Source organism: Capricornis sumatraensis, chromosome 4 (genome assembly GCF_032405125.1).
Source record: "Capricornis sumatraensis isolate serow.1 chromosome 4, serow.2, whole genome shotgun sequence".
NCBI classification, from domain to species: Eukaryota; Metazoa; Chordata; class Mammalia; order Artiodactyla; family Bovidae; genus Capricornis; species Capricornis sumatraensis.
Window position 1 is genome coordinate 27,673,631 of NC_091072.1, and position 13,805 is coordinate 27,687,435.

Below are 13,805 nucleotides of genomic sequence, written 5' to 3' on the forward strand. Positions count from 1 at the left end.
GCATCAGGGTCTTTTCCATCAGTCATTTCTTCATATCAGGTGGCCAAAGTATTGGAGATTCAGCTTCAGCATCAGTCCTTCCAATGAATATTCAAGACTGATTTCCCTTAGGATGGACTGGTTGAATCTCCTTGCAGTCCAAGGGACTCTCAATCCTTTTCTCCAACACTGCAGTTCAAAAGCATCAATTCTTTGGCACTCAACCATCTTTATACTCACCTCTCACATCCATAGAAGACTGCTGGTAAAACCATTGCTTTGACTATATAGACCTTTGTTGGCAAAGTAATGTCTCTGTTTTTTAATACACTGTGTAGGTTTGACATAGCTTTTCTTCCAAGGAGCATGCATCTTTTAATTGGTTCAGTGAATTTGCAGGTTTTCCAAATGTTGACATATTTCATTTTACAAAAGCAAAAGCAATCAGTTGTTAATATCTCTACTAATTTCATCAGGAAAAAACAAGTATCGGGAAGCTGTCAAGCTTAGAATAGTAGATGCAAGTTTTCTAAAACTCTCATTTTTGCTTAAAAGCTCAGATTTTATCATTGGGAACCAATGCACTTAGTTTCCTTGAGATGACAGTTTTTGGAAAAATGTCTTTCCAAATCACTACATGCGAATGACCACAGTCTTTCTATTAAAAATGACCTATGAAAAAATAGCACTGGTATAGTTTGCAACTTAATCAGAAAAAATGTATTTTTGTGAGACACCATTGTTTTTCCATATGCAACATAAATGTTTTACACATTTCTATCTTGTCACCTGGTATGCTAAATCCTATACTTTTTTTTTTTTTGGCAGCATGGCTCAGCATGTGAGATCATAGTTCCCTGACCAGGGATTGAATTTGTGTTCCCCGAATTTAAAGTGTAGAGTTTTAACCACAGGATTGTTAGGGAAGTCACTAAATTCGGTCCTCAGTGGTTGAGATTTAATATTTTACCACAACATCAAGAAATATGAATGTTTTTAAGTAAAACAGGTTTTTTTTGTGTGTGTGTGTGTTTTTTTTTTTTTTTTTAACTGGAAGTCTACAAATAGGTAGAGATTTTTAAAATACAGTAAATGACTATGGTCCTGTTTGGTGCTACTTCCTTGATGGTGGAACTCCAGCAGCTTTATCTACTATCAGTGCAAATGTCAACATAGTGAAAAGGCAAATCAAGTCTGCTGCTTTAGCATGTACCCTAGCACAATAACAATGTCTTCATACATTGAATATATAAGAATAACAGCTTCAGAATTTTTATTGTTTCATGTATCTTAAAAATTAAAAAAGAGTGGAAGGCCTTGATGATGTCATGGTCCGTGCATGGGCTGGAAAAGAATTTCCAGACATCAGGCAGAATGAGAAGAGAATAAAGTTTATTAGAGAGAGACAGACAGAACAGTGTTAGAATAGTGGGTTGGTTCAAGGGCGAGCCGAACACTTTGGCAGGCTTGCAGCCACTATTCATAGCCTCAAGACAGAAAATTCCTACTGGAATGGTGTCATTAGGTGTCAGGAAACTGGCTGGTTTAGATCTGGAGGCTCATGGCAACAGTTGCTATAGGGCTTGGTCAGTTTCAGAGATTTTTATCCGTGATCTTGGTACAGGGCTTCACACCTGTGACCTTGGTATAGGGCTCCACAGTAGATGGTCAAGTTTGGGTGGAATTGCAAGCATGAGGGGCCAAAAGAAGCTAATGAATCCAGAAATGGAAGTTTCGGAGTTCTGCTTTCTTTCAAGTTGATTCTTTGCAAGAGATGTTGTTAAAAAGAGCTGGCTAATGAGACAGAATGGGCAAATGTAAATTAGAGAATTTTGAGAAATTAATATCTGGTGTTACAGTGTCATCGACAATGGATACAGATGGGGTTAGACAAGGAAACTAATGCGATTCCTCATTGGGAAAGATTTCCAAATTCAGTAGGTAATACATTTTAAGAATATAATTAAAATATATCTAGTGAAAAGGTAGAATTGTTGCTCAAACGTTGTCAGAATTGTCTGGAAATGGGGATGCACGGATTATAGATCACTTGTTCTGTTTCCTTAAAATATATTTGTATATATGCACATATGTGCATATGTATATATATGTATTACTTACACGTACGTATGCACATACTTTGTTATTTAGTAGCTCAGTCCCCTACCTCTGCCAAGTTCCTCTGTCCAGGCACTTTCCCAGACAAGAATACTGGAGCTGACTGCCATTTCCTTCTCCAGGGGCGGGGGGTAGGGATGGGGCAGTAGGGGCTGGGGTGTGTGGTCTTCCTCACCTAGTGCTGGGACCTGTGTCTCCTGCATTGCAGGCAGATTGTTTACCGCTTAGCCACCCAGGAAGCGCATATATGTACGTTTGTGCTGTGCTGTGCTAAGCCGCTTCAGTCGTGTCTGACTCTGCTACCCCATAGACTGTAGCCCGCCAGGCTGCTCTGTCCACGGGATTCTCCAGGCAAGAATAACTGGAGTGGGTTACCATGTCCTTCTCCAGGGAATCTTCCTGACCCAGGGATCTAGCTGATGTCTCTTAGGTCTCCTGCATTGGCAGGCAGGTTCTTTACCACTAGCGCCACGGACAGATCCCATATGTACATATAAATACGTGCAATTTCCCTTCAGTATTTTTGAAAAGGTTTATTTACTTGGGGGTTTGTGGCTTCCCTCATGCCTGCAATGCGGGCGACCGGGGTTCGATCCCTGGGTTGGGAAGATCCCAGGAAATGACAACCCACTCCAGTATTCTTGTTTGGAGAATCCCATGGACAGAGGAGCCTGGTAGGTTACAGTCCATGGGGTCTCAAAGAGTCAGACACGACAGAGCGACTTAACTTTCTTCTCTTTCTTTCTTTTATTTATTTAAGTTTTTAGCAAACATCCTTCAACGGCCAAGTCTCTGGTGTGACACGCCTTACCCTTCAGGCACAAAATGGCGCCTCAGTCAGGCGCATGCGCACTTGTGGAGCCCCGAGAGTTCCCTCAGGCATGCGCACCTCGAAGCCAGACCTGAAAGGGAGCGCTTCCTTGGAGCGCAGCGACACATTATTTCCCCTCCGTCTGGTTTAAGGAGCCGCCCCAAGAGGCCCTCACTTTCTGGATCTCTGCAAGCAACTGGGTGAGTGAGGGATTCCTTCGGCTTGCGATCGGAGTGCCTGAGGCCAGGCTCTATCTGCTCTTAGTTCCGGAAGTTCCTTTCCTGCTCTTTGCCACGGTGTGCTCTCCTTTGAGGGCGATTTTTCTTTTCTTTTTTAAGTAAAAAGGAAAGACTTACTGGGAAGCACTTTGCTATTTTGTCACTTGTTAATTATTTTCAATAACTTGAAATTCTCGGAGAACTTGACCACTGGTGTAATTCATCGTGTCTCGTTCCTCAGGCTCGTGGCTGCTGAAGGTTTGCTGGATGCGAAGAGTCCAGGACCCATGACTGCGGAGGCCGGAGGCTGACGAGTGCGCCTGCCCTAGAACCCTACACTCCGTTCCCGTTCTGCGTGTGGGGAGGTGTATTCCGCCTTAGAAACAGCCTGATCATCTCCACCGAGAGCCGCCTGCCGGGATGTCCAAAAGGCCCCGCTCCCGGTTAGAGCAAGACACCCCAGGAGGTGTCCGCTGTGCGACACGCCCGCGGCCACCGCAGCTGTTCCGCAGTGGTGACCAAATGGCGGTTTGTGGCCACAGCCTCCCTCCCCAGGAGCGTGGGAGTCCCGTGGTGATTAATGAAGTGTCAGAGATGGCCGAGAATTACAGGGTAAGCTTTGTACAGATCCCAGACCACCCTGCCATTCTGGCTGCATCTTTTCATTAATTACCTTATTTGTTTGGGGAACAGGTATTCTGATCCTTCAAGGCCTTCTGATCCTTCCCTTAGTTGATGTTGATCAACGGGATACTAGATAAGTACCATATGCAGACCTTCCAAGTGTAGCCAGGGCTATTGGCCTTTCACTTGTCTAAGGTTAGGAATCTAGCTGGTGTAAAGCAATTACTGTGATATATTTCTCTGCAGAAGTTATTCCAGGAGATGTTGGACACATTGAAGGAGAAACTTGAAGCAGCTAAAATCATACTGGCTGATGAACAAGAAAGAATGGTGATGATGCAGGTCAGTGCTTATCTTGATTCTTGGGTGGAAATTACCTATAATGTTGGCTAGCAAATAACATAAACAGCATAAGACCAATGGCACAGCAGGAAAAGCTACTTTAAAATCCATAGGTTGGAAAAGTATTAATTCCTTCATGTAGAAAGAGCTCTTAAAAGTCAGTAAGCAGGGGACTTCCCTGGAGCTTCAGTGGTTAAGATTGGACACAGTTCCACTTCAAGGGACATGGGTTCAATTCCTGTTCAGGGAACTAAGATACTGCAACAAAAACAAAACGTCAGTAGCAGAAGACTAGAAACTCAATAGAGAAATTATCTAAGACATGAGAGCTCACAGAAAAGCAAATGCAGATAATCTTTTGAATAGACTGAATTGGTTCATACGCTCACGTTAAGAGAAATACAAATTAACTATATTAAATTTGTTAGGGAAATGGCATTTTTGTACCTTATTTATAAATAAAAAAAAGACTGATAGTGCAGTTAACAATGCCATAGGAGATTGAGCATCTTCTGTACTTTGGATGTGGCAGTGTAAATCCTGAAGCCATTTAAAGGTCAATTTTAGAATTTCTATTTGGGGCGTGTCAGTTAGGAGTTTGGGATTGACATGCGCTGCAGGAGGATTGCAGGCTGATTCTTTACTGCTGAGCCACCCAGGAAGCCCTAACATATTCACTGCTAAGTCACTTCAGTCGCGTCTGACTCTGTGCGACCCCACAGACAGAAGCCCACCAGGCTCCCCCGTCCCTGGGATTCTCCAGGCAAGAACACTGGAGTGGGTTGCCATTTCCTTCTCCAATGCATGTAGGTGAAAAGCTATAGGGCTCAATGTTAAAAAAGGGAAATCCAACAACCGAGTCAAAAAATGAACTACAGACCTAAAGAGACATTTCTCCAAAGACATACAGATGGCCAATAAGCACATGAAAAGATGCTCAACATTACTAATTATTAGAGAAGTGCAAATCAAAATTACCATAAGGTATCACTTCATACCAGTCAGAACTATATATAAAATAGAAAATTAACAAGGATCTACTCTAAAGCACAGGGAACTATAGTCAATATCTTGTAAAAGTCTGTTAAGGGAACAGAAGCTGAAGAATAATATGTAGACTGTAGGAGGGTGAGATCACAGGTAGGTAGTACCTGAAGGGGACTGTTTGCAATAATCAGGGCCAGGTGATGGGGAACTGTGGCGGGAGGGGTAGTGGAAGTATTGAGAATAGTCAGGGTCTTGATAAATCTTCACTCAGTAGTGTCATGAGGTTAAATATGGCCATTTTGTTGTTGTTTTGGCTGCACCATGCTGCATGTAGAATCTTAGTTCCTGACCAGGGATCGAACCAATACCCCTTCAGTGGAAATGCAGAGTGCTAACCACTGGACCTCCAGGGAAGTCCCTAAATACAGTTGTTAAGCCAACTACTCCCAATATATGTCTCTAGCTCAGACTTTCCAGGTAGTGGGCTTTCATGTCCAACTTTCTGCCTAGTGTCTCTCCTTGGATGGCTGACTTATCAAAACCGACATATCCTAAACTGAGTTGCTGATACATTCCCCATGTCTAGAATCTGTCCCATCCATAGTTTGCATTTTATGTTTTGGCTGCTCTGTTCTTTATCTAGAAGCCTTGGGGTCACCCGTTGATTCCTCTTTTCCTCTCATCCACTATCCAAGGCATCAACAAAGGCCCTTCGTCCTACCTTCCAGTTTTCCTGACTCCTGCTCTTTGGTCCTGAAGTTGTGTAGATTCCTGTTTCCCGTCAATGAACATGTCTCTATCTGCATTTCATGTTCTAAAATTGTGTTGATATCTTGGCTGATGTTGACGCTGAAATTCCCTTTGTCCTTTGTATCTATGCTTATCATTTCCTCCCCAGTACTTTATATTTCCTTGGATTTATGTTAGAATTGTAGATGGAAAGGGACCATAAATAATTGTCTGTAGTATTTAACCTGAAATCTGTCATTTCTGTGTCTATGATGAAGAAAGAGGAGCAGAATTTTAAAGAAATGATTGAGTCTGAATATAGCATAAGGATCCGGTTGATAACTGAAGAAAATGAGATGAACTTGCGAAGCCTGCAAGGTGGATTCAGCTTGAATTTGACACAAACCAGTCAGAACCAACTGATGGAGTTTGCCACGAACCTAAAGGAGAAGTTCCAGGAAACACTACAGGTGAGATATGCAACGTGGCATCCTTACAATATTTGGGAAATGAAAGAAAGAAGAGCTAAAATAGCCCAACCACTGACAACTATGCTTTTATTAAAATATGTATGTATATGTACATATAGTCAACCCACAGTTCTATTCCTTATAATCTGTTTTGCAGATACATTTGCATGCATATAAAAAGACACATTCATAAGGGATATTGTAAAATGATGTCAGTATAGAGCCGTGGCTTAGAGATAGTCTTTGAAGCCAAACTGATGTGATTCCTAACTGGGTTCTATAATTTAGTAGTCTAGTTGGCCACTTTCCCTGGTGGCTCAGTGGTAAAGAATTCCCCTTCAATGCAGGAGACACAGGTTTGGTCACTGGTCTGGGAAGATCCCCTGGAGGAGGAAATGGCAATGCACTCCAGTATTCCTACCTGGGAAATCCCACGGACAGAGGAATCTAGTGGGCTACAGTCCACGGGGTCACAAAATGTTGGACACAGATGAGGGACTGAATGACAATAGGTGGCCTTAGACATTCTGCTGAAGCTCTGACTTAGTTTCCTTAGATGTAAAAGGATAATGTCCCTGAGTTTATAATACTGTGTGATAATCTACATGAAGCTCTTTAAACAGTGTTTGTACATGTGTACATTATTGTGTGATGTAAATGTAAGTTTAGGTGTTGTTATTACTTTAACATTTGTTGATAGCAGGAGAGTGGATTCGACCTGTATCCATCAATATTGGACTCATGAAATGCATTGTATAGGACATACAATGGCATGCTCTTTAGCCTTTAGAAAAGATAACATGGCTCTATATGTATGGATAAGAAATACTCTCCAAGAACATATTATCTATTAAGAAAAAAAGCAAGTTGCCAGATCAGCAGTGGAATATGACATCACTTGTATTAAGAAAAAAATAGCATGAACACTCTCATACGTGCCTAGATGGAGCATCTTTGCAAGGGTAGGAAGGAACCTGGTATCAGTGGTTTGATTATGTTTTTTATTATTGGTTGAATTTAATTTTTAATTAAATTATAGTAAGTCTTAGTTTTAATGAAGGAAATAAGAAACTTCCTGAACAAAACTGAACAGCCAAAAAAGAAAGTGACCTGTTTTAGGTCCAAGTTGTGAACTGATTAAGTAGATAGGAGGATACTGTCCACATCAACATAGATACAGTATGTCAGAGAATCAAGGGTCTGTTGAGGTGTCTTGCTTGATACAGAGGAATATCCTGGCCTTACCCAGTTACGTCTGTTTCTGGGTTGGCAGGCAATAGAGTGGGTTTTTAAAGAGATGGTTGAATTAGCCAGTAAGAGAAACTGCCAGTTGTTAAATAGTTATAAAGAGATGCTTCTGCAGAGACTGAACTTTCTGGGGAGAGAGAACATGAAGAAACTGAAGGAGAGTGAAGTCAGGCTTTCTGAACAGATCTGCAGCCTCCAGCAGATCACCGCGGAGCTCGAGAAGAAGTGCAGGCAGCCCGCCTCGGTGTTGCTCCAGGTGAGAGTCTGGAAATAACCTTCACTACAGTATCTGAGAAATGAGACGTGGATAGTACTCATTTCAGTCAGTGCTGGAATACAGTACCCAATGATCTTCAGGCATACTTGAAGACTGTCAAAAGCATTATAACTCATCCTAAAATCATAATATGTACAGAGCTGCTTCACTGATCAATAGTTAAGTTTGAATTGACATGCCCTTTACTAGGGTAAGTGGTCTTCCCCAGTGACTCAGCAGTAAAGAATCTGCCTGCAGTGCAGATTTCCAGCCCTGGGTTGGGAAGATCCCCTGGAGGAAGAAATGGCAACCCTCTCCAGTATTTTTGCTTGGGAAATCCCATAGACAGGGGAGCCTAGGGGGTATACTCCATAGGGTCACAAAGAGTTGGTCGTGACTCAGACACACACACTGGGAGTGAAAATGCAGAGTCCAGAGCATTCAGACTCAGCACACACACACACAGAGTCCAATGAGTGCCAGGGCATTCCCAGTATTGTATATTTTAAATTTTGTTCAGGAACATGCCTTGGGACTTCGCTGGTGGTTCAGATGGTAAAGAATCCATGTACAGTGCAGGAGATCTGGGTTCGATCCCTGGGTTGGGAAGATCCCCTGGAGGAGGGCATGGCGACCCACTCCAGTATTCTTGCCTGGAGAATCCCATGGACAGAGGAGCTTGGCAGACTACAGTCTGTGGTTGCAAAGAGTTGGACATGATTGAGCAACTGAGCACAGTACAACATGGTTACCATTTTCAATAAGTACATTTTTATATTTTAAAGACTATCTAGATGTACCTGGACATAAACAGTTAAGTTCTGTCTTAGAGCCAAGCCTCATTCCAGACAGCACAGACAGGTGTGACCCAGTTACGTTCAGTTCCTGACCTGGTTCCAGCCACCGTCCCCAGCAGGCTAAGTTCCTGCCACCCCCAGTATAGAAATCAGGTAGATGGGTAGAATTTGAATGAGGAGCATCCTCTATGTGAAGTAGAGAGGATTATTTCCCTTGGGAATATAACAGTGATTTCAAGCATTTTTCTGACTTCCTGTTCAGTGTTGAAATCTGATATCTGAGAATTAGCACCATGAGGCTGAAGAAATTACTTGGAAATCGAGTTTTGTTATTACGAGAGAAAATATTTTCATGAGCACAAGTCACAAAAGGCTTGGCTCAAATACCCCCTAGTAATTTTTTTCCTCTTTTTTCATCCTATAGAATGCAAAATATGCTTTGGAAAGGTAAGTTAATCATTTTGGAAACATTTGGGTCAGATTCACAGTCTGATATGTGAGCACACAAGGGTGGAGGTGTTGGGATGCGGGTAGCAAGGCCATGCAATGAGAACCATCTACTGGATGGAGGAGCCTGGGGTCTGCATGGATAACTGAGATTATCATTTCTTTAACAGGAGTGAGTCACTACTGTATCAGTTTCTACAGCCCGCCCAAATCACAGACCTGAGTTTGTGCCAAGTAACAGGAATGAGCAAAATGCTCAAAGTGCTGCAAAGTAAGTTGACACATGTCCATGCTCATAGGACACTTTATATTTGTATAAATTCCAGATAGTTGAAGTATTTAAAGAGAATCTGTATTTGTAGATATTTCTCCCATGGTTTGTATTTTCATTTACCTAGTAGTATCTTTTGAAGAGCAGAAGTTTTAGATTTTGAAGTTCAGTTTATCATTTTCTTTCCTATCATTTGTGCTTTTTGTGGCCTAAGAGATTTACCACAACAAAGATTTCCTTCTAGAAGTTTTACAGTTTTAGTTTTTGCTCTTAGGACTATTATTCATTTAAAGTTAATATTTACATACTATTCAAGATATGGTACAACTCTCCTCCTTTTTTGTATATATGTATATTCAGTTGTTCTAACATCATTTGTTGAAAATCACTTGTAAATGAACATTGATCGTTATTTATCATTTTGGTGATATCATACTGTCTTGATTGATTATTCTATAGGAAGTCTTAAAATTGGGCACTGTGGGTTCTCCAGATTTTTTCTTTAAAAATAATTTTGGCTATTCTAGATCTTTGTCCACATAAATTTTAAAATGAACTTGTTGACTTTTACAAAAAGCCTGCTGGGGTTTTGGTTGGTGTTACACTGAGTCTGTAGAACATTTTGGGGATAAGGTGGTATATCTCCATTTATTTAGGTCATCTCCGATTTCTCTCAATGATGTTCTATAGTTTTCAGCTAGAAAGTGAAAGTGAAGTCGCTCAGTTGTGTCTGACTCTTTGCAGCCCCATGGACTGTAGCCCACCAGGCTCCTCTGTCCATGGGATTCTCCAGGCAAGAATACTGGAGTGGGTAATATTGTACATATTTAATTAGACAGATACCTAAGTGTTTTTTTAGTTCTATTAATGAAATTAAATATCAGTTTGTTTCTTCCTTTCTAGTCTGTAAGCCTTTTCTGTATTTTTCTTATCTATTGCACTTCCTAGGACCTTCAATGTAATGGTGAATAGGAGTGGTGAGAATCTTTTGCTTGATCTTAGGGAGAAAAGATTGTCTTTGACCTTTAATGTTAGCTGTAAGTTTTTCCACAGTTGCCTTTTGTCATGTTGAGGAAGTTCCCCATCTATTCCTGATTCAGTAAAATTTCGTATCGTGAACAGATGTTGAACTTAAGAGATGTTTCCGTCTGTATCTACCAAAATATCCATTTTTTCTTCGTTAGTGTGAATTATGTTTCCTTCATATGTTGAGCCAACTTTGCATTCCCAGGATAATGTTTTATCCATTTTATATATTGCCAAAGTGTATGTACTAATGTTTTCAAAAGAATTTTTGCATTTATGTTAATGCATATTTTCTGTAGCTTTCTTTCCTTGTAATCATCCATTGACATTTTAATAGATTTTATTTCTAGATAATCTATTTAGTTGTCAACCCCACTTAGTCTTGCTTTTTTTAGTTTCCTGTATTCTATAGGAGTAGAAGTTTTTCTTTTTTCTTTAAACATAGAAGGAAAATTTATTGTAGAGTTTATGCCTGGCAATTCCAGTATGTAAAGTTCTTCAGGTTTTTTTTCTGCTAGTCTCACTTTGAGTGTGTGGTTAATGAATTTTTTTCAATAGTGAGCTTTCCTTTTTTCCTTAGATATTATTTTTAGAAGTTCTTTTCAGACAGGAATAAAAGGTGTACATTCTTCCAGAGACAATTTGCATTTATTTCTGCCGGTCTTCTGAAAATCCTAGGATCTTGGGACAAGCTGAAATTTAAAATTCAAGGCTTGTGGTTTTTAATACCACTTTAATACTGATATGAATTAGGTCCAGAGATGCATCTTCACTTGCCCATAAAAGTTTCTAGTGGATTAGATGGTAAAGAAAGAAATCAATGACTGCTACAGTTTTATGGCTTGACCAACTATAAAGTGATGTGTTCCACTAAAAAGTAGAAACTGGGAAGGGATAGGTTTGGAGTTCCATTTTGGAAGGAGAATGTTTGAAATTCCTGTGTTTTGTCCAACTGGTATTTGTCATCTTTTTAAAGGAGTAAGTCATGAACATATCAGTTCAGTTTAGTCACTCAGTCATGTCTGACTCTTGGTGACACCATGGACTGCAGCACTCAGGCCTCCCTGTCCCTCACCAACTCCTGGAGCTTGCTCAGACTCATGTCCATCAAGTCACTGATGCCATCCAACCATCTCATTAACATATAGAAGATATTTAAAACTGAGGCTAAATGAAGTCACTTAGGGTAAAAGAATATGCAAAAGTAAAAAGAAAGATCCAGGGCTGATCTCCAAGAAGTCACAATATTTAGAGGCTGAACAGAAAGAGATGAGAAGGACCAGTTAGAGATATGAAGACACCTACCACTTTCCTTCAAGTGTGAGAAATCATAGTGAGCCTTCTTGACTTCAGCTTGATTTTTCTGGAGGATTCTCACAGGTTTTCAGGCCTCTAATATATTCACTTTTGATTTACTCAGTGTTAGGGGCCTGCAGGCAGCAGTTTCCAGATGTCTCTGCTGTGCCCTGGTGATATTTAAGATAAGGAGGGAAGTTCAGCCACAGGCCAGGGTCATGAATCAACTGCTCTATCGGAGACTCCAATGCTCCCGTTGGTTCCAGGCTCACGAAAGATCTTTAGGGAGTTTAGAGTTGGGTCTCAGATGATACTAGGCTATGACTGGGTGTCAGCTCATTCTTATGGCCTGGCAGAATTCCTTTCTGGTTTGAGGGGTGCTTCTCAACTCTCCGTAGTCCATTATTCATTGTTTTGTTCTTCTTCCTCAGATTGAGTGCATCTCCTTCCATTATCTTACTGACTTTGTTTCTCTGTGATGTCCATTTGTTCAAAAAATTTTATTAATTTATGTATTTATTTTTGACCACGCTGGCTCTTTGTTGCTGCACGCAGACTTTCCGTAGTTGTGGGAAATAGACTTCTCATTGTAGTGGCGTCTCTTGTGGCGGGACCCCGGCTGGAGGCACATGGGTTTCAGTAGTTGTAACACACGGGCTCAGTAGTTATGGCTCACAAGCTCAGTTGCTCTGCAGCACGGGGAATCTTCCCAGACCAGGGATCGCACCCATGTCTCTTGCATTGGCAGGTGGATTCTTAATCACTGGACCACCTGAGAACTCCCTCCATTACTTGAAATAGAGCTCAGAGGTCCCTTCATCTGGACTCTCCTAGATTGGCTTTCCAATATTTGTGACTGAGACTGGTGCCATCTCATTAGGAAGCCCCTGATGTTAGAAGTCATCAGTCACTGGCATTGACGAAACCCTCGAGTAACTAAATTTCTTTCTCCCTGCAGGACCTATAACTTTGGACCCTAAAACAGCTCATCCCTATCTGGTCTTGTCCGAGGATCTAAGAAGTGTGAGACTTAGAAACATGCAGCGGGGTGTACCTGGTCACCCTGAGAGATTTGATTTCAGTGCCACTGTGCTGGGTGTGCAGAGCTTCACCTCAGGGCGGCACTACTGGGAGGTGGACGTGGGCAAGGCGGCGCAGTGGCAGCTGGGCGTGTACAGGAGCTCTACCGTCAGAAACAGTTCCGGAAATAAGGTCTTACTCACAGGATCTCTCATGGGAACCGATCACACCTTCTGGGCTTTTCCCCCTTTCAAAAGGGTCTCCTTGAGAGAGCAAGTGCACAGAGTTGGAGTTTTCCTGGACTATGAGTATGAGCAGATATCGTTCTATGATGCTGCAAAGGGCTCCCTCATCTGTAATTTCTCTTATCTCGCCTTCCAGGGAGCTCTCAGGCCTATATTTTCTCTCAGTATCTCCAGTGGAGGCGTGAATTCAGACTCTCTGAGTATCTGCCTCCCTCACGTTTCTCCTTGTAATGATACTGTTAGCCCTCAGCCCTCTTCGGCGTGAAATCTAATAACCACGAGAGCCCAGAATGTTACAAGCATGCTTTTGTATAAATAATTTTACAAAGTAAGCCAGTAGAAGATTTTTAGCACTTGAGTTGGAGCCCAGTTGAACACCCCAGAGCTTTTGCATTCATGCAGCCCATAGCCTCGCATAGAGTTGGACACGACTAAAGCAGCTTAGCACGAGGGCACAGCATGGCATTCAATATCCTTTTCATGCAAGTGGTTGCATTTAAGCTGAATCATGAATGATAATAACTAAAGGACCCCATGCTAATTAGAACAGCAAGTGCCTATGTAGTATAAGATTGGGAAATTAGAGAAGAAAATAGTCTGGGATCCTTAAGACTGGGTTAAGGACTCTTGAGATTTCAGAAAACAGAATTGGGTATAATCAAGACTTCAGATTTGAGAATGTCATCAAAGTGACATGTGGAATGCAGACATCCTATTCCTGATGTTGTCAAGAGTTCTATCATCATTCCACATGGAGGACAACTTAATTTCCTCAGATACCTTATCTTGGTGGGGAGGATGTATTACAGAAAATGTGAGTATTTCCAAGTTGTTTCAAGTATTCTGTTTCTTTCTTATAAGAAAATTAAATTTATTAAAAGAAATTAGACAGTTTGATGCTTTGTAATGGTGTCTTGTGTT

General features: G+C 41.4%; 1 protein-coding gene across 1 annotated transcript; it reads left to right on the forward strand.

The window, feature by feature from the left end:
* Positions 1-3,546: 3,546 nt before the first annotated feature.
* TRIML2 (tripartite motif family like 2) lies at positions 3,547-13,149 on the forward strand. The gene is made up of 7 exons (XM_068971378.1): positions 3,547-3,738; positions 3,997-4,092; positions 6,087-6,278; positions 7,642-7,782; positions 9,004-9,026; positions 9,197-9,297; positions 12,578-13,149. The coding sequence occupies exons 1-7, from the start codon at positions 3,547-3,549 to the stop codon at positions 13,147-13,149; spliced, it is 1,317 nt and encodes a 438-aa protein (XP_068827479.1).
* The last annotated feature ends 656 nt before the right edge of the window (positions 13,150-13,805 follow it).